This window comes from Pseudopodoces humilis, chromosome 5 (assembly GCF_049639895.1).
Source record: "Pseudopodoces humilis isolate 2021_Gansu_Grassland_sample_001 chromosome 5, ASM4963989v1, whole genome shotgun sequence".
NCBI classification, from domain to species: domain Eukaryota; kingdom Metazoa; phylum Chordata; class Aves; order Passeriformes; family Paridae; genus Pseudopodoces; species Pseudopodoces humilis.
The window spans coordinates 58,355,191-58,378,893 of record NC_142204.1 but is presented as its reverse complement, the minus strand read 5'-3'; the positions used below and the strand labels follow the sequence as shown (position 1 = coordinate 58,378,893).

The following is a 23,703-nucleotide window of genomic DNA, read 5'->3' as shown; positions in this document are numbered from 1 at the left end:
AAGTAAATATATTTTATGTTACTGGATGCTTCTTGCTTCAAACAGTGTAGTTGACTCGTAATTTAACAGGATTAGAGTAGAGCTTTCTGTCAAGGCCACAATAAACTATTTACTTCTACACAGCACTTATTTTCACATATTTTTTTAATTTGAAGAGTTTGATATAAAATTTGGCCAAGTATGCTCTCAAGTCACCAGTGGTTTTCAAAATAAGCTCTACCAAAATTTCCATCAAATAATTGAAACTATTGGTCTGAACACTTATTAATTTTTATCTGAAATAGACCTGTACTTTTACAAATAAATTTTCTTTTTAAATTTATCTGCTGAGCTAGCATCATTAAAAGCTAGTATGCTTGCCACGGCTAAATCAAAAAGAGTCAACAATTTTTTTTACCAACAGGTTTTCTGTAGATTTATTTTTGAAAGATCTGTTAGTATTGTTTGGGATGAGAATTTCTCTTTTTTTGTTTGCATTCCATATTCTGTTCTCATGTGTATGAACCATTTCATAGCAATTGAAGTATTTCCTTTCAGCAGTTGCTCAGCTTTGATGGACTGGCATCCATGGTATTCAGATCATCATTTACAAAAAAGTGAAGATAAATATTGAGGATTGGTATATTGGAAAACCTAATCAGTTATAACAGATGTTTTTTGTAAACATGTCCACCATGTGGGTTTTTTCCACATGAACAGTTCCACTGAAGTCAGAAGGGCTACTTTCATGCTGAAAAGTAGCCTTGAAGGAATATTTTGACATTTTCACATTCTTTTCTAAGTCTGTTTATCAGTAAGAAAATAAACACTTACTTTTCTACCTTTGCTTTAAATTATGAAAAATTGGCATAAGTAGCTTGCCTGTTAAAATTTGCTATACAATATCTAATTCATTAGGTAATTTATTCTTTGCTAACATATTCCTTTTACTAAAATCTATCATGTTAAAATCAAGTTCTATTGCATTAAATTAGTGAGTGAGACACTTAGGTAAAGTTGTTGTTTTCAACCAGTGCTAAAAGTATACTCAAAATTTTAGTTATGAAATCTGGCTTAGGATACTTAACAGCAAAAAATGTATTTTCACATTCAATTTTCATGTTGATTTTGGTTTAAAATGCTTTCATTTTAATACACCTTCACAAGTATCTGTCTGCATTTGAAAAAACATATTTTACTCATGTTTGAGCAGGCAAAATCAACTGTCTGGTTGTTCTTTACTTCCAATTACATTAAAATTTCCAATAAACAGTTAATATATATTTTCTTTTTCCTTTTTTACCTTTTCTTTTTCCTTCTATTCTGTTAGTCTTGTAAATTCTTTTTGATATCAAGTCATCTCTGTCCCCGTTTGCCCTTACTTCTATTAGTCCTTCAGGCTTCCCTTCTGCTTCTCCACATGGTCACTTTATGTGTTTGCCTGCAGTTGTGTTTTTCTTGTCCTCATCATTTACCCAAGATATTCTTTATTCCACAAATTTTTAAATTTTCAAGCCAGGCACCAGGACCGTAATTTTCATTAATAGGAGGTAGAGTTCTGGAGAACTTACAGTGGACATAAATCATTGACTGCTGTCTCACTACTGCACTTAAGGTCTATGTACATACAGTGCATATCTCAATTTATTATTACTTAAGGGGTCATTTTAAATTCAGATAGTCAAATTACATACTAGACAGAAGTGTTTCAGAATACATGGTTAGTTTTAAACAAAGCCTAGGAGTGAAATAAAAAATTCACAGCATAAAGCTTGAAGCATTGGTAGTCATTGCCTATATGTAAGTAAATAATTCAGCCACTTTAGGAGTTGTTTCCATCCATTTTTGAACTTCTAAAATCAGATGCAGTGAAAATACTTCCTTAAATTAATTATGAACAAGATAACCAGCTGTAAGAAAAGATCAGCCATTAATATTACTGTGTCCAGTGGGAAAATGAATAAAATTTTGGTCTTTTTTGCAAGGCTATGCTCCTGATAGCCTGATAGAACACTGTTACGGTCTTCTGTTCTCAGCTAGAAGGGTAATTTGGTGATTTTAATCTTAGCTAATCACTCAATCACACAGCACTGTGACAAAGGAAGTTGGATAGAAGACAGAATTACTCCCTGTAATCTCATTCTAAGTTTACAACATAGGATTATTTTCAGTTTTTATATTTTGCTGTAATTGGACACAAAATATTGTGACAGACTTCCATTCCCTTTTTATTCCTTGTATCTTTATTCATGGATTTGCTCTGAGTAGTTACTTAAGCAGTTTTCACTGACTGCCCACTGCACTTACATAATGAGAGAATTTGTGTAAATAAAATTAAATTAATTTTAATTATTTGCTTCATAAATATTGCACAATATTTGAAGATCTTAAATGCTAGATCTTTTCTACTTGAGTTTATTCCTCTGTAACTTGATTGCTGAAAATTCCAGTAATGCCTTTAGATTACACTGTGTTATGGATCTTTGTCATTTCTGAATGATAAAATCTGCAAATGCTGCGATTTCTTACCTTTGCATTTTTATATATATAGATATGTGTGTATACGTACATATATATATATATATACATATGTACATACATATATACATACTACTTTAAAACTTTTTTATATTTCCTATACCTGTGTACTTTACTAGATTTTTGCATTCTAGGCTTGTATTAATACTCAGTACCACCTTTAGTGTGAGATGAGTAATTACATAAATGTGTTCTTTAAATAGTGTTAAAGTGCTCTCTTTAAATAGTGTTAAAGTGCCCATAGAATAGATGCATTATCATTTACCCTGTAATATTATTAAATTATAGGTGTAGTATGCAGAACTCAGAAAATATGTATGTGGTAACCTGAATATGTATGTGGTAACCTGCTTTGGAATACAATCTTCTGTCCCTTACCTTCTCCTTAAACAGGAAAAAAGAACGCAGTTACAGACTTCTCAATCTGTCTCTTCCCTTTCAAGAGCTGCCTACTGAAATTATTTAATATCTTTTTTAATCTTCTTTTTTCCCTTAATACTGTAGGAAATTACGTCCTAAGGACAGAGCTCGAAAAACATTGTGCTTATGTCTCTACTTGTTCAACTGGGAAACACACAATTCATGTCTGACTCTCTTTTATTTGCTTTCAGGTAACATTGCTTTCCTTCCTAATTGAAACAGAAGTTTCATTCCTTGACTATATTAAAGGCGGGTATGTGATTAGCAACAAACCTTTCTTGTTTTCACAATTTGTTTGTGGCTCTCTGTAGCATATGTAAGGAGCTGTATTATTTCCTCATTTTAGGGGCTGTACTTTCCTACATAAAGCATGCAGATAGTAACTAAGTTAAGTAATGGAACTTTGCTTATACTGTTGAACTTGGTATACAAAGCAAGTATTGGAATTGGAGTTGATATTAAAGCACTGAGAAAGAGTGACCTCTGATCAGCCAGAGGAAATTTGATTAAACAAAAGGGAATTGTCCATATGTTATTAAATTATTAAAATGCTCTCTATTTCTTCTGATTATACTGAGCTTTGGTGTATTTAATATTGGCATTTATTTAGAGCTTTTCCCCTTCAAAGGCATTTTTCCAATACTAATTAAAATTTTTAACACATTTGATTTCTCATTTATTGTCATTTTTTCTAAAGAGAAGACAAAAGTGTCAAGTGTCTTACCCTAGAACATGCTGGGAAATGGGACTAAATCTGAAAAATTCCTGGCTCTTAACATCCCTGCCAGAACTTCTCTAAAATAAATGAAAATTTGTTATGCATTCCTAGGCACTTATTTTTTGGGCATAAAGTCCGAGTATACATTCTACATGTTCTTTAGAGCATTGATTACCTGTGAGGAGGCAGGTTCAGTTTTTTGGGGGATTTTTTTCAAGTCTTCAGCCAGAGTTCAGTGGAAATGAAAAAGAAGTCTGTGCTGTGTTTTGACAGTAGCTATGCAGGGCTTTGCCTTTGGTCCCAACAGTGGCAGTCCTACATTCCTTTTGTGGACTTTGACAGAAGTTGAAAATTACCATCCATCCGTTTACCAGAAATTTCTATTGATTGAAGTCTGTGTATACACAAATGTATGAAGAAACAGTCTTGCCTCTAGTGCAGCTGTTTGCTATGGAGTGTGTTGTACAAATATTCCATGACTGTCCTATTCCCCATTCATTCAAAATTCATCTATACAGAAAGAGCAGGTATAAGGAACTAAGGAATTGAGGTTTATGTCTACATTTGAGAAGAAATTATGTAGGAGCTGCTTATGTAATCTTTTCAGGATGGTCTATCACATTCCTTGCTGAGATGTTACAATACAAGTTATTAAACCTAATTATCTACATTCTTCAGAAAAATTGAATAAATTCTGAATACAATAATATTGTGTTGTTCATATTGATATTTTGTATATATCTTATTAACTGCAAGTCAATGAAGACTTGGGATATTAATAAATTCCACTTAAACTTTCTTCTGCTCTTTTTACAAAAAAGATAATATAATTCATTAGAATGCTTCATGTTTAAAAGTATGAGCATTAGTACTTATTTTATCATTTTATATAGAATCTTTTTTAGTGATGCATGCTAGTGAAAACTGTAGAAGTATTTGTATAAAATCTTACCTGTCTTTCTGCAACGTATGTAGTTATGTAAACATGACGAGGCTCAGATTCAGAGTTCTTTTCTAGGCTTCTTCCTTCCTTTGTTTGTCTCATTTAATATTGCTACATATCAGTTAAAGTCCAGTTGACAAATATTTGAAGGAAGGGGAAATAGAAGATTCTGTCATTAATCAGTCTGTTTTCCCATCATGCCCTCCAAAATTGGGTTTAAGTTCCCTGTTTTTCTTCCATTTTTATAGGCAAGAGGTAGAAAGCAATGATTCTGCAATAGGGACAATTGCATATTTGCTCTTCCATAAACGGGAATATAAAATACTTCATGTTCAAAACTTTCATTGTAATTCATTTGAGGTGTTTAGAATTAATGCAGATGTCCTGGAAATCTTGACAGCTTTAACAAATTTTGATTACAGTATTGATTTCATTTATGTTTTGAGACTGCATATGTTTAATTGGGATATTCCATTACCAGTATCATCTATATGACTGTTGTTTTCTTAAAGAACTTTGGAGAATGTAATAGAGGTTTGTCCATAAACTCAGACTTCCATTTTACTCCGTAAGACTGGAATTTAGAGCAGTATGGCAGAAAAGAGGAGAATGTCTCTTTTGCATCTGAATATTACATCAAATAGTGCCATCTTAATAGCTGGCTTTTCCTTGCATCTTGATAGTTAATCATATTTTGCCACACTGACCTTCCCACATTTAAAGTAAGTACATTGTGCTAAAAATAATGTGTATTTCAAAATCACATTTCTCCTGCCACTTCATACAGCCCCAGCTGGTAACATAGTGCTATCAGAACACCTCCAAATATATGAATAAATTCAGCAGTGTAAGGGATACAGTCTTGGAAAGAAATGCAGTTGGACTTATGTCGCTCTGTTAGGAACAGCGAGAACGACACAGACTCTCTAGGAGTCGATCAGGAGAATTTCTCTCGGTTTATTGCTTCAGATCTTTTTTATAGACCGATATGTGAAAAGTACAGAAAAGAAACTCTTATTGGTTAGTAAACTAACACATCACCATCATTGGTCAATGGGGTACACTACCCCTCGACCTTCTCTTGCCAGAAAACAAGGAACAGACAAACAGCACCTGCAAGGCTGTTTTCTGTCTCTGAGGATTGTTTTAAATCCTCCCCATGATTTCCCAGGCCACTTTCTCAGGCAAGACTGAGAAGGCTATGCGGCCTGCTATTCCACAGGCACTATGCTGTCTGCTTCAGAGTTAGCATCCATAGACTTACAGGAATGACTGTCAAACCTAGTTTAGCATCTACTCTTTTTTTTTTTGTCTGGAAGAAAGACCAGAAGCCACAAAGCTCCAAGACTTTGTGGAAAAGACATTTCTGTGCAGAAGTTTCTAGCCTGTTTGGCTTATTGGAAAAGGCAGTGAGATAGTTATTTGTAAATCAGTAAAATTCAGGAGCTGACTCCTTTTGCAACTGAAATATCTTGTCATCTCTTCTGTCCCAGATTAGTGGAAGATAGGAAGAAATGTTTTCCTGCGTCATGTTAAAAGCCTCACCTTCATCCAGGTCTTTAGAAAAGAACACCCATACACTTTTTGGATTCATAAGGATTTAGACAAATATTTTTAACTGAACTATATTGAATGATTTATGGTCAAAAGGGAAATTCAGGTCTCTTTTCATGAAAGCTGTTTTAATCTGGGTAGTAATAGTAAACTGTTACTATCCACTGTAATGGGAGGCATATTTGCTGTTCACAGGAGGCTGCCATAGCTAGGTATTGTGGAAGCTTTCCCATGTGCTTCTTGTATCCTTGGAGACTATCAAGGAGTAATAAAACTATGTAAGAGGAAGATATTGAAGAGACTTTATCTGAAAAATCTTTGTCATGCTGTAGCAGCATTTGACTCAACAAGCCTGTGCAAAGGGGAAATTGTAAGTGGCATTGGGGGTTTAGATACCATGGAGAGGATGCAGCCTCTTGGTAGAATTAGTTACTCTGACAGCTCTGGTGTAGACTTCTGTGCAGTAAGTGGTCCTCAAACTGCTCCCCCCTGCTGACAGACCAGCCAGTTGTCATTCTGAAGCCACAGGGAGAAGTCCATGATTCCTTCCAGTGTACTGTTTAAAAAACTAAAATCAAGCCTAGTCAAAAACTACATTCGGGCTTAATTTGTTCCCTTATATATGTCAGAACTGATGGAATTCATATTAAAAGATGACAGGTTTCACTTTGCTCTCTCTGTGGCTGTGAGGTGAGGACTACTGTTCCTTTTAAGATACTTTCTTAATTTCTTGTGCTATATATAGGAGTATAGGGCAAATAAAATCACCTGTCCACTTTCAAGTAGATCCAGTATTTCTATATCAACTAAATTAAAGTAGTAGTGATCTATGCAACACTGAATCCATAAGGCGCATTGCTCTGTTTGTGTATTCCACCTCAGCTGAGAGAGGACATCTTGCATGATCAGGATTAAAATATGTCCAAGGAAAAATCGGTATTACTGTTAAAATGAATTAATAATATTTATGGAAGTTCTTACTAATTATTTATTTAGTTTTTTTTAAAAGAAAAACAGTGAAAAAAAGAATGATGGAGTCAAGTAACTGTTTTCAGCATGTTAATAAATTAGTGTTGTGTAGCCCTTGGCTTGAACCTGATATAAGTGTATTTTCAGTGTTTATTTCCTCTATTAGAAAGTCAGTGTCCTACAGTTTGTCCACAAATGATGTTACCATCTCTTGTTTAGCTTTCTGCATAGCAGTACAACTAATAATAAGATTTGTGTTTGCTTTTTCTGCAGAACCCAAATCAATTTCACAGTCGCTATTGATTTCACAGCCTCCAATGGTAAGAATAAAAATAAACATCTTGTGTGTGTTTGTGCTGTGTTCAGTTTTAAGTGTACATATGTGTGTGTTTGTAACAGTATTCAGCTGTCACCACCTGGACTCAGGATTCCATTTTGCTGAGCAACAGAAGAAAGGTCAATTCCTATGCAGGAATGCAGGACAAACAGAACAGATAAAAGTGTGAAAAGCTACAGATAAAATTTAAAATCAGAAGCAGTTTTCAAATATCTGTAGTATGTGTAGTAATATGTGTAGGTTTATGATGATGATGATGATGATGGTTTTTTTATAACTGCTGGGAGAAAACTTAGAAGAACCCATTAAGAAGGGCCAAATAGTTCCAGGTAGAGTGAGGCTGAAGTAGAGTGAAGCAGAGATAAGTTGTCATCCTCTCCAAAGCTTTCAAAATGTCATAGTTTCTTTTTTTTTGAAGTGTATAAATTGCACAAATCTACAAGTTTCTTGCTGCCCTTTTAATGCTGAAATGCAGCTACTTCTGCTAATACGTATTTAGAGCTACTAAAAAACTACTGCTTTTAAAATTTATTCAGAACACTGAATTTTTACCTGATACAACTTCTGATTTTTTAAGAGAAAAAATTCTGAAGTGATTCCATTTTGAAGTTAATCTTATCCTTGCTTCAACAGGTAACCCTTCACAGCCAACTTCACTGCACTACATGAATCCCTATCAGCTGAATGCTTATGGCATGGCACTAAGAGCTGTTGGTGAAATAATTCAGGACTATGATAGTGATAAAATGTTCCCAGCTCTAGGTTTTGGGGCTAGATTGCCTCCAGATGGAAGAGTATCACATGAATTTGCACTGGTAAGTAAATAAATATATATTTTTAAAATTTCTCTACTACAACAGAATTTTGGGAGTTAAGGTTCTAATCTTAAGTAGTTACTGGACAAGTAACGAATGGAGAATGTGCTAAGTCTTCTATGCTGACTATAAATAGTTGTTTCAAAACTTTTCATCATGGTGAAATTACTTCACTTGAAGTTATGGAGAGAAATCTGGAGTCAAGAAGTCCCTGTAGGCCAAAAACTGTAATAAAGAAAAGTAATAATCTTTAACCTCAGCTGTAGCAGCTTGAGAAACAGATGCTTTAAAGACTTCAGACTAAAGCTCATCTCTCTAAAGAAGCAAACAAGTCATATTCCAAGATAATATTTCATTATTATTCTTATTATTCTGTCTCATTTTCTGGGATCTCTGTCTTTACAGACTGCTAGTTCAGAGACATAGAGATATCTAAGTGAACTAAAAGATGATTTGATGAGAACAAATCTGAGATTGGTCCATGGTTCAGTTAAATTGCAAACCTAAAATCTGCCAGGATTTGCCAGAAACGTTGATCTGGTATAACTGATGCTTGTGATTAGTGTTGATATTTTATCTACTTGCTTATTTTGAGGTTTTTGTTCTCAGAGTAGGATAAAGTTGTCAGAATTACAGCAAATGTCAGTACATCAGGGGAGTTCTAATCAGATACCATCAAAGACATGGCAGAAGATTGGTGACTGTAGATGTGTATTTCTTCTGTCAGCCTATGCTACAAAAGACTGCCACATACCTTACCTCAGGGAAAGATTTTCCACATAGATAATAATTTAAAATGGGCGCAATTGCAAATACTCATTTAAATTGCAGACTTTGTATAGCAAATTCAAATATATTGATACATCTTTCAGTTTTAAGGATCTTTCTATAATTAATTCAGTTAATTTATGAGCCATTGTGATACCTTTATAGAAGAAAAAGCACCACATATATATATATGTCTGTGTGTGTTTTTCCTTCCTCCATATTTAAGCATATATAGGTGTCTCCCATACAATGCTAAGCAATGTTTTCAGCTCTCTCTTTAAATGTTTTAGACAAATTCTGTCAAAAACCCCCTTTGGTTTTCTAGATGCTCAGGCAAGTATACTTTACCTTAGAATGAGGTACTAGCACACTAGGCCAGTGAGGAGTTGGCATATGAAGGAGGGTAGGATGATTTGAAAGGTTTTGAAACCTTGCATAGGTCATTTGCCTGGCCTGACATTGGTCTGGAATTCAGCTTTTATGTTTGCATTACCATCTGTAAATAGGTATCCTCATTAAAGAGTCATTACAGAGATACATAGTAAAATGCCTACCCTAAGAATTTATAGTACCAGCCATTTCACGGGCTCTCAAAGAGAAAACTCCTTTCTTCATTTCTTTATACCAGGTCAAAAATAAGTTTTTCAGATCAGAAATATCAGGCCAAAACAATGAAAAGTTTGTTGTTTACCTTACACTCTTATAAGCGTATGAACCTCAGGGTCTGACTACCATTTCTTTTTTTCCCACATTTTTAAAAGAACAAATCATTGAGCCTGAACTGTGCTCGTAAACATGCTTCCAGTTGTACATCTGACCTGTAATTTGTACCTTAAATCCACACAGGGGAGTGCCTGTTACCGTTGTATGTATGAAGGAGTATTTAATTACACCAAAGGTGGTGTTTATGTTGATTCAGGCTGTTAAGGCTGGTAGAACTTCCTTACCTCAGCAGTTAACACTCAAAAGCAGACATAGGATATACACTGGGCATTTGTAGTAAAATCTCTCAGTAGATCATAGAATGCTGCAGGACACCTTAGGTCTTGACCTTTTAAAAATGTACACTGGCTACTGTTCATTAACCTACATAAAACTTTTACTTCATAATTACATATAGTGATTAATCATCTCTTGTTTTCATTAGAATGGAAACCCTCAAAATCCATACTGCCATGGAATTGATGGTGTAATGGAGGCATACTACAGGAGTTTAAAATCTGTACAGCTTTATGGACCAACAAACTTTGCTCCTGTAATTAATCATGTAGCCAGGTAAGCATCACAACAGGTGCTGTGCAGAAACTTCTTTGTGTCAGAACAACTACTGCATGTAAAAGGCTGACAGTTACAGAGAAAGGTATTTATTGACGGTTGTTCTGTTTGTTCAGTCCCATGATTACCTTGTGACTTGTAGGTTTGAAGATCATGTGCTGGTATTGTGCAGAATTTAATTGCTGATTAAAAAGAAATACAAGTGTATTGCAATTTAACTTACAAGTTGACCAGCCTGAGTCAAAATCATAAGGATCAGAAATCATAAGGAAAGAAAATTTTTGTCGTGTCATGTTCCTTTTTTTGTCCTTTAGAGCACAGAATTATTGCTTCACAGAAAATACGTGCATCTATCAAAATTTTTTATAAGCTGAGTTTTTTTAGGTATATGTAGTTTCTCGAATCTTTAAACGTCCCAAACGTCAACAAAATCTTCCAGGTCTCCCTGTGCCAACAATTCCCAGCTAGTAGGTATTTCTAAGGCAGTGATACAGCTGTCATCATTGGGGAGCCATGGTGCTGTTATGAAACACCTCATCTAACACCTCAAAGTAAAAAACGTCCTGTGTTTATAAAAAAGTTTAAGAAGGATAATGTTGCCTTATTTTGGCAGACAAGATCTTGACTTACAATCTTGAGCTCAAGACCTTGGCAGTATAATACCTCCATGAATTTTTATAGGAAAGTGATATGGCTTAGGTGAATTGCTGAACAGATTTATTTTATTTATAGACACAAAGAACTACTGGTTACAAAATAAAGAAGTAGGAGTGTATAAATCATTGTACTGGTAATGTTTATTTATGAGCTTGCAAAACAGCTAATTTTAATAGCAAGAGATATTTGTATACTATCTGATCTGCTGTTGTTAGTTCTACAGACCAGCAGAAAATAATTTGCAAATTCTGTGGTGCAAAGAATTTTCTGTTCCCCCTAGCATGGCTAGATAGCTGATTTCAGCTATTTATCATTTGGGTTAGTTGTTTTGTTTTCAGTTCATACCATTAAAATTATGTACACGTATATTACATTGCTTGTCATCTGAGAGTAGCTGTCTCCTTTAATCTTTTCCTTTGACATGATCTCTTCAGTTGCAGTTTTCTGTATATGTGGCACTCAGTGTCTGCATTAGCCACGTTATCTGGAAATCTAACCCAACAATCTTTCTGGCTCTTTCTGTTTCTTCAGAACTGGTCATAGGACCTGAGATGCCTGACTCAGAACATGGCAATTTATCTCAAGCCTTCTGTTCACTGCAAAAACTGAAATTTTTGATCCAGTGTTATCAAAGCACTGGCATAAAATTAGTTCTTTTTCTCACCAGTTGTTTTTCAGGAATATTTGCCAGCTTTTGCAGAATAACAGAAGACTGTCCACCAGTATTAGTAGTCCTTCCACTGAACTTTTGTCTAAATATCAAGTTGTTGCAAACTTTGAGAGTTCCTTCTGGTAGCAAATCATACTGCATTTTAGTGGGAAAGCTAAGTATGTCTTCACAAGGATTTCTACCACATGATCATCCCTAGAGAAATCTGTGTATCAGACCAGTTCTCAGTAACACCATTTTCCTTCAAGGTTCAATTTTTTGATAATTCTTGTGACTCTCATAGACATGGTACTGCCCTACAGTTACTCTTTGAACATACCTTCAGCCTCAAAGAAATTTCTTCTTTCCACATCCCTTGTACTTAAAAGAATGCCTCTAATGAAATCTCTATAAACAATGTCAGATATTAATATCCTGTTGTGATCTTGGTATTCTTTGGAAACTCTTTAGGCAGATAATGATTTTTTTTTATCCTTTCCCCAGTTATAGAGTTATCTAAACTACAGCAGATTCAACTTCCTCTCCTCATATAACACCTTCCTTGCAAAAGGCTTTGGAGCATTTTAGTCTGTGAAAAATTTGAAATAACCAAATTTCTGTTCTGTTTCTTTAGTGTAGATATGTAGGCAGTGTTAAGTGCTCAGATAGGCTAATAATGTTTATTGTACTCTCTCATCATACCTTGTCAGTGCACTCATCATTGAAGTTTATAAGCATTGTGGAAAAGTGAGATAAAAGAAGTCTTTGCATGGCAGTGAAAATGTGTTCTATGGTTGGTCTTGCCAATCTCTATAAAACTCACTGCACAAGGTTCTACTTTTTGATTTCACAGCACCAAGAGCCTTCATAAAAGTTGGAACTGTAGTGGCTGTGAAGCAGCAAACAACTTCCCACAAAAAAAAGTTCTTCTGTTCAGGCCACAAATTTAGTGAGGCTGTTTGGACTCGCTTTCTTTCAGGACTGCAAACCTTCAAAAGCTGCTCATTTTCAAAGAGTAGTTGCTTCTTGGGTCCTTTGACTGAGGTGGGAATGGCACTGGGTGTATTTTATCTTGCATTCCTGTACATCACATGGAGAAGCTTGAGTCTTGAAGGAAAAGACATGTGCGGGTGGTGCAAAGAAATTAATATCTAAGCCAGGGTTGCAGGGTGCATGTTCAGCCATTTTATAAAAGTGCACATAAATGTGAACTATGTGAACTATAAAATCTGCAGTCCTGGTCAACAGTAAGTAACCTGGATTTGTAAGACAAAGAAAGAAAAAAAGGAGGAAAATATGCAACATGTTGATTCCTGTTAAGTTTTATTTGTTCTATAAACCCAACCATTGTATACCCTTCATATGTTCCCTGTAGGTAATACCTATTAAATACCTTAGGCTTTCTAACATCTCATGATTCAGTAAAGCACATTCTGTCCATGCTCTTTTTGGTAGTGATGCAGTTCCCAATTTTCACTGATGCAACACATGCGGATTATCAATATTGTATTAGTAATGTTTTTTCATTGTTCTCATTTAAAAGTAGAATGTCCGGTTTAGTTATGAATATCTTTACTTTTGAAATTCACTGTGTTATGTTTGTTAGTCCTTGGTAGTCAAATTTTATACTATTATAATGTTGGTTTTTCTTCCCTTAGGTATGCTGCTTCAGTAAAAGATGGCTCCCAGTATTTTGTTCTTCTGATTGTTACAGATGGAGTTATATCTGATATGGCTCAGACAAAAGAATCCATAGTGAATGTAAGTTTTACTGAAAGTGTTAAAATTATCTTTCTAGAAATTCATATTTTAGTCAATAAAGTGAATGGATTAATGCTTCAAGCACTGGCGTTGTTCCATAAGTACCCATTTTTACCGAAGGGGAGAAGTTTTTTATGCATAAAGATAAAAGAAAGTAAACGTTGAACTTGAGCTAATTAGATAGTGTTGTCTGGTAAATGATACTCTTCTCTCTAGCACTGTAGGTTTGTATGACTTTCCTCATCTACTTCTTGCCTCTTCCTTCCTCAAGCACACCCCACCATGCAGTTTTGCGTAGTGAACTCTTTTCTATCTTATACTTGCAGACAGCTTTGATCCCCACACTTCTTAAAAACCGTCCCCAACTTTCTGACCCTGAATGGCAAGTATACCAGTTATCTGATTTCCCTCAAAACAGTCCCCTAAAACTCTGTAAGTTCCTTATTTCTTAGGTTCTGCTTTACTTTCAGTGTTTTTCTCTTCAAAACTGCCATGTGTATAGGTAATATTTGATATTATGAGCAGGTGCTATTGTGCTTTTGTGCATGGAAAATTTCAGATGAAAGTACACACAGAAACACTTCTAGATGTGGCTGGAAAAGTCTCTACCAATAGTTTTTAACATACCACAGTGGATCTAGTTAACAGCAAAGTGATGAGTTGAAAACCTACATTAAAGTAATTTAGCATTATGTCCAAGTGAATAGTGTAGAATTAGGTGGCATAGTTTGGAAGACCCTCTTTCAGTACCACCTGTAGAGATTTGATACTGTTGCAATTTGTGGGGTGCCCATGAAAATTCTGCTCCACTGCTCTGCCTTAGCACCTACACAGAATTTGTATAGTAATAATCTTGGAAAATCATTCTCTAGCCCAGCCTAGAAGTTTGAAACAATTTCTTTTACATGAGCTACTTTTAGGTCACAGAAAGGCTCAGTGGAGAAAAAAAGAGCAGCTCTGGATTGTGAGTCACCCTTCCATGTGAAGTCTGTGCATAAGAGACCAGCAAGTGCAGTTGGCTGGTATCTTGTAAGATTAATTCATTTGCCACTAAGACATACAGAAAAACCTTGTTTTCAGTAATAGTTCATTTCAAGGAATAATGACTGTTGGTCTACAACTTCTGGAGACACAGCAGATGTGTTGTTAGCTTGAAATAAGTGGAAGTTTGGGAATATTTGCTGTCTTGGTTTTTTATGAAGACGCCTTCATTTTTCTGCATATTTCTTGTAGTGTGAGCGCAGCATACCATGACAGAACTAATTAAATGCTATTCAATAGCAGTTTTTTCAGTCTTAATAATATCCATAATACTAAAAAGGGCAATGATGTCCAATGCAGCTTGATGTGTATAAAAATCAGAGTACATTTCAATTTTTAGCATTAATTGTGCTTTTAGGCATCTTTCTCATTACAGCATATATGTCAGGCGCATTCTGTTTTACCAAACTGTTTAAAGGTTATGCTGTCATTCAGGAAATGCCAACACTTAAGTTTATATGCAAAAGTTTAACTCTGTGTCTTTATGCTGTCCTTGCCACTTACTGTTTCATATTTCATTGTATCACATAATTCTGTGTCTCTGTGAGTAGGAATCTCTTTACTTTCTTTACAATCAAGAAATAACATTCTAGGAAACAACTGAAAAGAAGAAGGTTCTGATCTAAGAGATAAGAAAGTGTAGATCTATGATTTTTTTTACCAGTTTATACTCCTGTTTATGGTTTAAAATGATTGTAGACATCAGAATATCTCAATAAGCAACAGAATTATCAGAATTATCTCAGTAAGTTGTCAACCCTGACATTTGCTGAATGTTCTTTGGTTTTAGTCGATACTTTCTTCATCAGAGGCAGATTCACATTATTTTTATAAACTGATGCTACTATCATGTCAGGAGAGTCCAGTATTTAAAATAGCATCTTTGTAATTTTAAAGATTTTACAGAGTTTATTCAAGGAAAGACAGATACCATCTTTGAATGAAAAAGATAAAGTAAAATTAAAAATCTTACCCTATACAGGCCAATATTGCTTGTATGTGGCATGGATGATTGACTAGAGTAAAATTTCATTAATGGGTTAGATGTAATATACATATTGTTCAAATAGATTATTTATTTTCTTTTAAAAATTGGCATAAGATCAATGTACAAAATAGTGTCCCATAGTTGCAAGCAGCTATGTAATATCAAGAAACAGCAAAGCACATTTAAATTAATGTCAGACTGTTATTAGGTACATATTTGCAATTACTGTCAGTTTATAAAAGTTTCTGAGAGAAATTTGTCCTCTTAGTTGTCAGTATTAAATGCTAACATAGTTTGTTGTTTTTAATTAGCATCCTATATGATTCAAAGTCTTGGTGATGAAAAAATAAAATAGTCATGTGCCTTTCTATCTTCATCCAAGATGTTTTGTACCACTTGAGCAGACAGTTTACATCACTCAAATTTTTAGAGGGGAAAAAAATTGTTCTTTAAAACATCATTTCTGCATGTTTTTTGTTCACTTTGTTCTCAGATCTCATTTTGTTGGTTAGAGGTTATATAATGCATTAAACCTCTTTTTCTTCTCTTGAAGGCTTCAAAGCTTCCAATGTCCATAATTATAGTGGGAGTAGGACCAGCAGAGTTTGATGGTAAGTGTTCTAGTGTTTTTTCTAATTTTTTTTTAATATTTGCTTACATTTTAGTAATATGTGGCTTTTCAAACAAATATTGGTCTTTAAAAGAACATTATATGAAGCAAAGAGTGAGTGCTGTTGGCATTTCCAGCTGGATTGATTGATTGATAACTCAGTGTGATTACAAGCTACCATGTAGAGCTGTGTAGCCCCTCAGGCTCTCTGTTCAAGTCAGAACCATATGGGGGCTCAGCATTTACAGTAAAGTAAGTATACACAAGAAATGTTAAATTTCTTCAACACAAATATTTAGATGCCTCGTGAAGTGTCAGTTGAGTGGAAATATTGATCTTACTGCAATAATAAAATCTTGAGAAAAATAAATACATTTGAGGTGATGTGGATTAAGCAGGGTTTCACTTGGTAACAGGAGTGAGCCCTGCTGTGAAGCAGCATTGACAGGATGTTACAGCAGGAGAGAAATTACCAGGTTATTTACATATTCTTTCTGTGATATTCCAGAACACCATTCACTGTTGCAGTAACTAAGCTGCTTTCATTATTTGTATTAATTGTTTAAGTATGTATCACTGCACTATGAAGTGTGGACATTGTGTGTATCTGTTCTTCAAAGTCCTAAATTCTTTCTTTTTTAATTCTAGTACATCTGGTTAGACAGTATGCCTTCTGTTGTGCATGAAATATACATAATACTACTACCACAGATGTTTAGTGTTGACTGATGACATGTTAATTTTTGTACAAATACTCTAACTGTAGGAAAAAATAAGAAAAGATAAGACATTATTTTATTTAAATTTTATTTTGCTTTTTTACAAGCATTCTTAAGCTGTTTGGCAAGTGGTATATTAGTCATAATTTTAAGTATCTTATTCTATGAAGAAATTGTCCTGTTACATTTCAGATGATTGTATGCCACAATCAGTGAGAAAAGACAGTTTATATTCATAAATGCATATGATGGAAATTAGTAAACTTCATTTTTACTCCTGAGAATTCCAGCATGGTCCTGTGTTACTTACCGTTCTCTCACCCCTCCATTGCATTTTCCCTTTCTCCCTGTTTGTCTAGTCCTTGGATTTGCCCAGGATTTGCTACCTTTCTCAGGACATGTTCTTGGGGTGTCATCTCTCCTCCTTCCCTGAAGTTGGGATTCTGTTTGTACTGCAGGATACTCTTCCCATCTTTGGAGCCACAATTGTGGCGTGTACTGCCTCAGTGAGATTCACCCATTAGGTGTATGCCAAGTCTGTAGTCCCTCAGTGCCCAAGAGGACTGAGATTACTTCCATCTGCAGAAATCCCTTCTGGAATAAACAACAGGCTGCATGTCTGCTATGGATGCTGAAGAAGTGTGTCTGCAGGAGGGTGATTGTTAGGCACTGGCTCTGTCCCTGAAGCTTCAGTTCTGCCAGAGGGAGACCAAGCTGCTCCTCTTCAGATCTCCCTGTTCCCTAGATCTCCCAGCCCCTTGGGGGATACCGGAGGGGCTCTTAAAAGTCTGAAGCTTGGGTCGGTAACACATTTGGCAGAGCTTTACTTAAAGGATATGAGGATGACTGTAACAGGTCACAACAGGACTATTTTTGCCCAGTATTCTGTACCTGATGTGGCCATGGGTAGTTTCCTAGAGAGTGTTAAGAACAGACTAAGCAAATACGGTACTTCCCTGAATACTGTTTTTCGATTTGGGTTTCATGGGTGGGATGTGCTTTATGTCTGTTTTGGAATTTTTTTAGTGACACTCCTCCAAATACTTGTTCGGTCTCCTGGTTTGAACACATGTGTGTTTTTGCAGCAACAGCATCAGGCAACATGCTCTGCAGACCTACTGATTTGTTTCTTTGAACAAATATGCTCTGTTCAGCTTGGCTTCTGAGAGTGTAATTTATACTTTCTAGTTCTTACTTCAGAAGAACTAGGTTTTGAAGTGCTGGTTTCAGTGAATTCAGCCCAGTTTGTAAACCCCTGAGAAGCTGAGGTGCAGGGCTTTGGTTTTCATAGCATGCACTGAAAAAAGGTTTGTAGAATTGCAGATTCAACATCTGAGCAGTAATCTGAGATCCCAAATCCTTCCATTTCAATACTGACAAGAGAGCAGGTACATCTTTCTACCTAGAATAGATTCCAGGTATCTGGACAACGGAGCTTTCTTGTATTCTGCTCAGAAGATACAAGAAGAATTGCCCAATAAATTTAATAATTTTTTTAAGCGCTCCTCATTCCTTAGCATTAGAAGATACTGCTTTTTCACTGTGAATGTGAGTTATTACCTTTGTGCTGTATCCTCTGATATCTTTGGTAACAATAGCTGCTGAAGATGAATTCTTCTCCACCTCAGAAAGTGTATGTGTGTGTGTGTGTGTATATATATATATATATATATATATATACACATATAGCCTTACAAAACCAGATGTACTTGCTGTTTTGAGAGATGAAAAGGTAAAAACTTTCTCATAGTCTGTTCTTTCCTGGAGGTGACAAGAGATAAAAGTATGTATTGTCACTATGAAAAAGTGCAAAACAGCTACCAAACATGATGTATTTTCTATTGCAAATTATCTTAACAGAGTTACCTAAAGAAGAATTGTTGGTTTTATTGCTTGGAAGTGTAAGTTGTCTAAACAAAATCTTTCTCAGTAAGAGTATTTTATTGTGTACGTGAACTCATAGATTTGTTTGTTTTTTGTTTGTTTTTTAAGCTATGGAAGAACTGGATGGGGATGTAGTGAGGATTTCTTCAAGAGGAAGGTTTGCAGAAAGAGACATTGTGCAGGTGGGAGAGAAAATATATTCTCATAGATAGATTTTACTGTTCCTCTTTGTTTTGAATTCTTATTTCTGTCTGTATTCCTGGCTTTCATTTTACCTTAGCATTGACATACTTTATCTTGAGGTGTTTATAACAACCTCAGAAGCACTCTGTGATAGCGCTAAGCCTTTTTATAACACACACAGTAGTGGATCTGCGTCTGTTAGGAAATGACCCCTAACTGGCAGGACACTGTTATAAAGTCTTTGTGTGACACAGCCATGGAGAAGAGTTAGCTATTGAAAATTTAGAGAAACATGATGTTTCTAGAAAAAATGGTATCTGTCTAAAAGTAAATCGTATATGGAAGCCATATTTTCCTGGTAGTGGCTGAATACATTTATAAAATAGAGTATTTAAGTTGGAAGGGACCTACAACAGACATCTAGTGCCTGGGCACTTTAATAGAGGGCTGACTAAAAGCTAGAGCATGTTAATAAGGACATTGTCCAAATGCCTCTTAAACACTGACAGATTTTGCTCTTAGATCCTTAGATTCAAACCTCACCTGAGATCTACCATTTCTTCTTTTTCCTTTATTCCTCCTATTTGTCAAACTTCATAGTGTTCACTTATTTTTCCTCTTATTTTCACTTACTTCTCTTCCAGACAGGTTGGATTTTTATATTGTTTAGTGGAATATATATAGAGGGAGAGTAACTGAGCCATATCAATTGCTCATACTGCATGATAATTAAGGTCAGATAGCAGTTGATGAACTTTGGGATACGTTTATTTGTTTCCATTTATATATGCAGGAACTCAAACTTTTCAAATGTTTAATGCTACAAATACTGATATGTGAATGTTTAAGGATTGATTGATAACTGCTGGTAGATGTAATATTTCAATCCAAGGACATGTTCAAAACATGCATTTGTGAAAATGCTTTGCATCAGAGATTACTAACCTTTGCTGAAAGATAATTTTTTTAAAAAATGCAATGAATACCCTTTTGTATTTCTTTGGAATTCATTGCATATCAGAATTGTAATAAAACATGTATTTATTATTAATATATTTTAATCAGAATGTTGTCCCATGCCATATTGAATTACCTGAAGAGAGTGTTTTGTGCTCTTTTTCTGTCTAAATGCTAACAAATATTTACTTTATAGACTAACTAAATAAAAAGGATTCTAAAAAGCCCTCTAAGTTTGGTTTGATCTTTATTTTGTGTATAGCAGGCTAAAAGTGATTTGCCTTTATAAAACTAACTACTCAAATATAAAAAGTTTGTATTTTTTTTGTGTATTAGGTTAATTAAAATTAACTAGTGAAATTATTACCTATTAATTCTAACAGTATTGTGAAATATTTTTATTGAATTTGTGCAGGATAAGTTTGTGTGTTAACAGTGAGTCGCTTTATGTGTTACATTTACTACTGACTGCAACTCACATAAAGGCTCATATTTTTCACAATTTCCTCCTCACTAGTATGTATACATATTGTATACTCTGTATTACATGTGTAGAAATTCTTCCTCAGTTTTTTTTAATTTCTGCTCCTTCCATATCCTTTTGCTGTTTAAGACATTTTAGGAGAATATTTACTTGTAGTGATGCACCTGCTGTTTCTCCTGAGGATTTTGCATATTAGCCTTTTTAATTAAACTCTTAAATTATAGAAAAAGCACTTGACATTCCATCAGTTTCCCTTTGGTTTCTCTTATACCTTTCATTCTATTCCTCTGCCATCTCCATGTTAGCTGTCCTTGTACATCCCTAGGTTTGCTTACCTGTCCATAGTTCCTGCAGCTCCTCTGACATCTCTGCAGTGTGAGGAGAGGCAAAAAAGAGCTAAATCAGGACATCTATATTGTATAATTGCACTTCAACAATTACACTGTTGAAATAGCCCCAGTCTGCTACACAGCAGTGGTCTGAGATTTCATGTGTGCAGACTGATGGGTAAGGTGATCTCTTAGGATGGGACACACGTTCTTTAACTTAGACTGGATGTACTTTTTACACAACTAAAAAAAAAATCAAGGAGCCTGGATTGCTTCTTTTTGTATGCCAGTAGCACAAGATTCTCATTAGGTATTACAAAATTCAAGCCAGGGCTGGGCAGGTTACTGGTTCAGGTGTTGAACATCTTGACATCACATAGCAAGTTCTTTTTGATCCAATTCTTTTTGCTTAGCTTCTTTATGCATTTGGTAGTATCATATTGAAAGTGTTCAGGTGGTTCATAGTTCTGCTAGGTACAATGCAAAATGGCCAAAAATTTAAGTCATCCTTTCTGTTTTATTCACTTCAGAGGTCAAAAAGATCTATTCACCAAGTGCCAGAGTGGAGGCAGTCTGGTGGGTGGCCCCAGGAGCAGGGAATGGCAGCTAAGAATAGTTTTCTGAGACAAAAATTACGTTCTTGCATGGAAAAAATTGAGAGATAACCCAAATACATCAGTGAAGCATGTCATCAGCAATACAAACTAGACTCAAGTGAAGGGGTTCACCCAAGTGAAAGCATTACACCATTTCTCTTAGAAGACAGACCTACAAAAATTGAGATACAATGTGTATTTATAAAATAGATAGCATAAAATGCAATGTATGTATATGTACATTAAAACTGTGTGAGATAACATATTTGCATACTCTAACTCCCTAGGTTAAGCATTGTTATTTTTATGTTTTAAGATGCATTCTGTGTCTGCATAATGGCCTGATTGAACATCTCTTTTGTTTTGTAGTTTGTGCCATTCCGAGATTACATTGACAGAAGTGGAAACCATGTGTTAAGCATGGCAAGACTTGCTAAAGATGTATTAGCTGAAATCCCAGAGCAGTTTCTGTCCTACATGAGAGTCAGAGGAATAAAGCCATCACCTGCCCCACCACCCTACACACCCCCGATTCACGTGTTGCAGACTCAGATATGACTGCTCTGAACTGTTTGGCATTTATCACAGATCTCTGGATGCAACAGTAGCTTCTGATAACTTCTTGGAGCTAGAAAAGTTCTTGTCACATACCAAAATTCTCCTATAGTTGCATAAGCAACTGGAAAGCTTTTAAATGCTAGGAGCAAAATGTTGATGTTCTGAGACTTTTTTTTTTTTAATCCAAACACCCTATTTTTTTGATGTACTTCTTGGAGGGGGAAAGCACAAGTCAGGTTTTCAACTCAGAAGGTTGGGTCCTCTCTGAATGCTGTGTGTATATAAATGTATAGGAATGCTATTACTCTGTATCAATGTTTACATGTTACTATTTTTAAATTTCAGTACTTTTGTAACTATTCTTAAGAATAAAAATTTGGAATATTGACTCACATGTCTTCTAGCTTGCAATAGTTTGTCACAAGATAACAAGAGAAGCAATATCTCTTTGAATGTTTGTCCAGACAAATACAAATGAAAGCTAAGAAAAGGACAAATATTTCTATGTGTTTTAAAGTAACTGAAGTGCTTCAAGTAATCCATTCATCTCATGTATTGAAGATTTAAACTCCTAAGTGCAAAAAACATAATTGCATATTATTTATAACTAACTCCAGACTCTGAGGGGGAGGTATGTGTATTTTTTCAGAGATTCTCCAATTTCTAGGTTTATCTAAGTTTACAGTTTTTTAAACTAGCTACTGAAACAAATCAGAATAGTTACTTGCTATAATTAATTAAAGAAAATTACCTCAATCCAGAACTATCATAGTGTTATAGTTGAATCACTGAGCTCGTTAATCATATCATGCATTCCTTAAAGCACTGGAAATTTTGCTTTAGAAATGTCTTTTGAAGTGAAGATTACAGCAGATGTTTTATAATGGACCATTTTTAACTGTAAAAATTTAAAATCCTAATTTTCTTTTTGTCTAGATTGCCCATTCAAAGGGATGCTGACTCTTAATATTTGGGCTTAATATTGTCATTTAATCACATTTCCATTCAGGGTGCATGAATAATAAAGTTAATTAACTGGTTTAAAAATTGCACAACTATGTTGCTTTGTGCAAAATTTTGTGTACGGAACTACCCAAAAAATTTATTATATGCCTGTTCGTATATAATTATAAAATGGTTTTGCATGTATATTTTGTACAAAATACACAGTTTTGTGAGTTTGTGTCAGATACATTTTATTTAGAACTAATGGCCTTAAATTTCACAAAACTCCTGAAATGATTGTGAATTGCCTTCAAATACTGTTTAAACAGAACATTTTATTTTTTTTGTGTCACAGTTGTAATTGTCTTGTATATGTAACCTTTCTCTTTGCATATAACCTGTTTACTAATTCTGTTTCTTACTACTGTATGTTGTAATGTACAGTATAAAACTAAGGTGCATTTTTTAAGCATGAGAAGTTTTTTGCCAGAAATGATATCTTCAATATTAATGGTATATAACTATGTAAATGCAGAATCTTCCATTTTTAAATATATTTTACTTCCTTTAACTGGTTCATGTGAGAAATTACGTTTTCCAAATAATTATTCTGTTAACAAAAGCAAAAAAAATCTTTTTTTGGTAAAAAAAAAAAATCTTGTTTTATTTTTATTTTGAAACAGTTTTTACATAAATATGGACTTTAATTTTCTCACCAAAGTATGTATTTCTTAGTGGATAGGTGTTGCATGAGTGAAGTTTGATACTTGGCGACTACAAATTTTGATGAAAGTGCATCATAAAGAGTAAGTTTAAATCTATTATATGGTGGTGGTGTTCTCCTTTAATCTTCTACATTTTATTTTTTGCGGACAGTGTTGGCACTTTGGAAAAAAACTGAAGCTGTACTATGTTTCTGTTGTTCCATTTCATTAGACAAATCTTTGTGTTGTTTTTGTATTGGTTCCCAGTGAACCATGTATTCAACATATCACTAGAAGGCCAGAAAACAAACTTCCTCAGTTG

The 23,703-nt window shown here is 34.7% G+C and overlaps 1 protein-coding gene across 1 annotated transcript in view; it reads left to right on the top strand.

Moving 5' to 3' along the window:
- CPNE8 (copine 8) overlaps positions 1–23,464 on the top strand; it is a 72,405-nt gene extending 48,941 nt beyond the window's left edge. The window contains exons 13-20 of the mRNA XM_005519194.3: positions 3,129–3,190; positions 7,395–7,441; positions 8,092–8,273; positions 10,189–10,316; positions 13,281–13,383; positions 15,966–16,023; positions 18,734–18,807; positions 21,544–23,464. Of these exons, the coding sequence (XP_005519251.1) occupies positions 3,129–3,190; positions 7,395–7,441; positions 8,092–8,273; positions 10,189–10,316; positions 13,281–13,383; positions 15,966–16,023; positions 18,734–18,807; positions 21,544–21,732 (843 nt within the window). The 3' untranslated portion in view covers positions 21,733–23,464. The remainder of the gene's footprint in view (positions 1–3,128; positions 3,191–7,394; positions 7,442–8,091; positions 8,274–10,188; positions 10,317–13,280; positions 13,384–15,965; positions 16,024–18,733; positions 18,808–21,543) is intronic.
- The last annotated feature ends 239 nt before the right edge of the window (positions 23,465–23,703 follow it).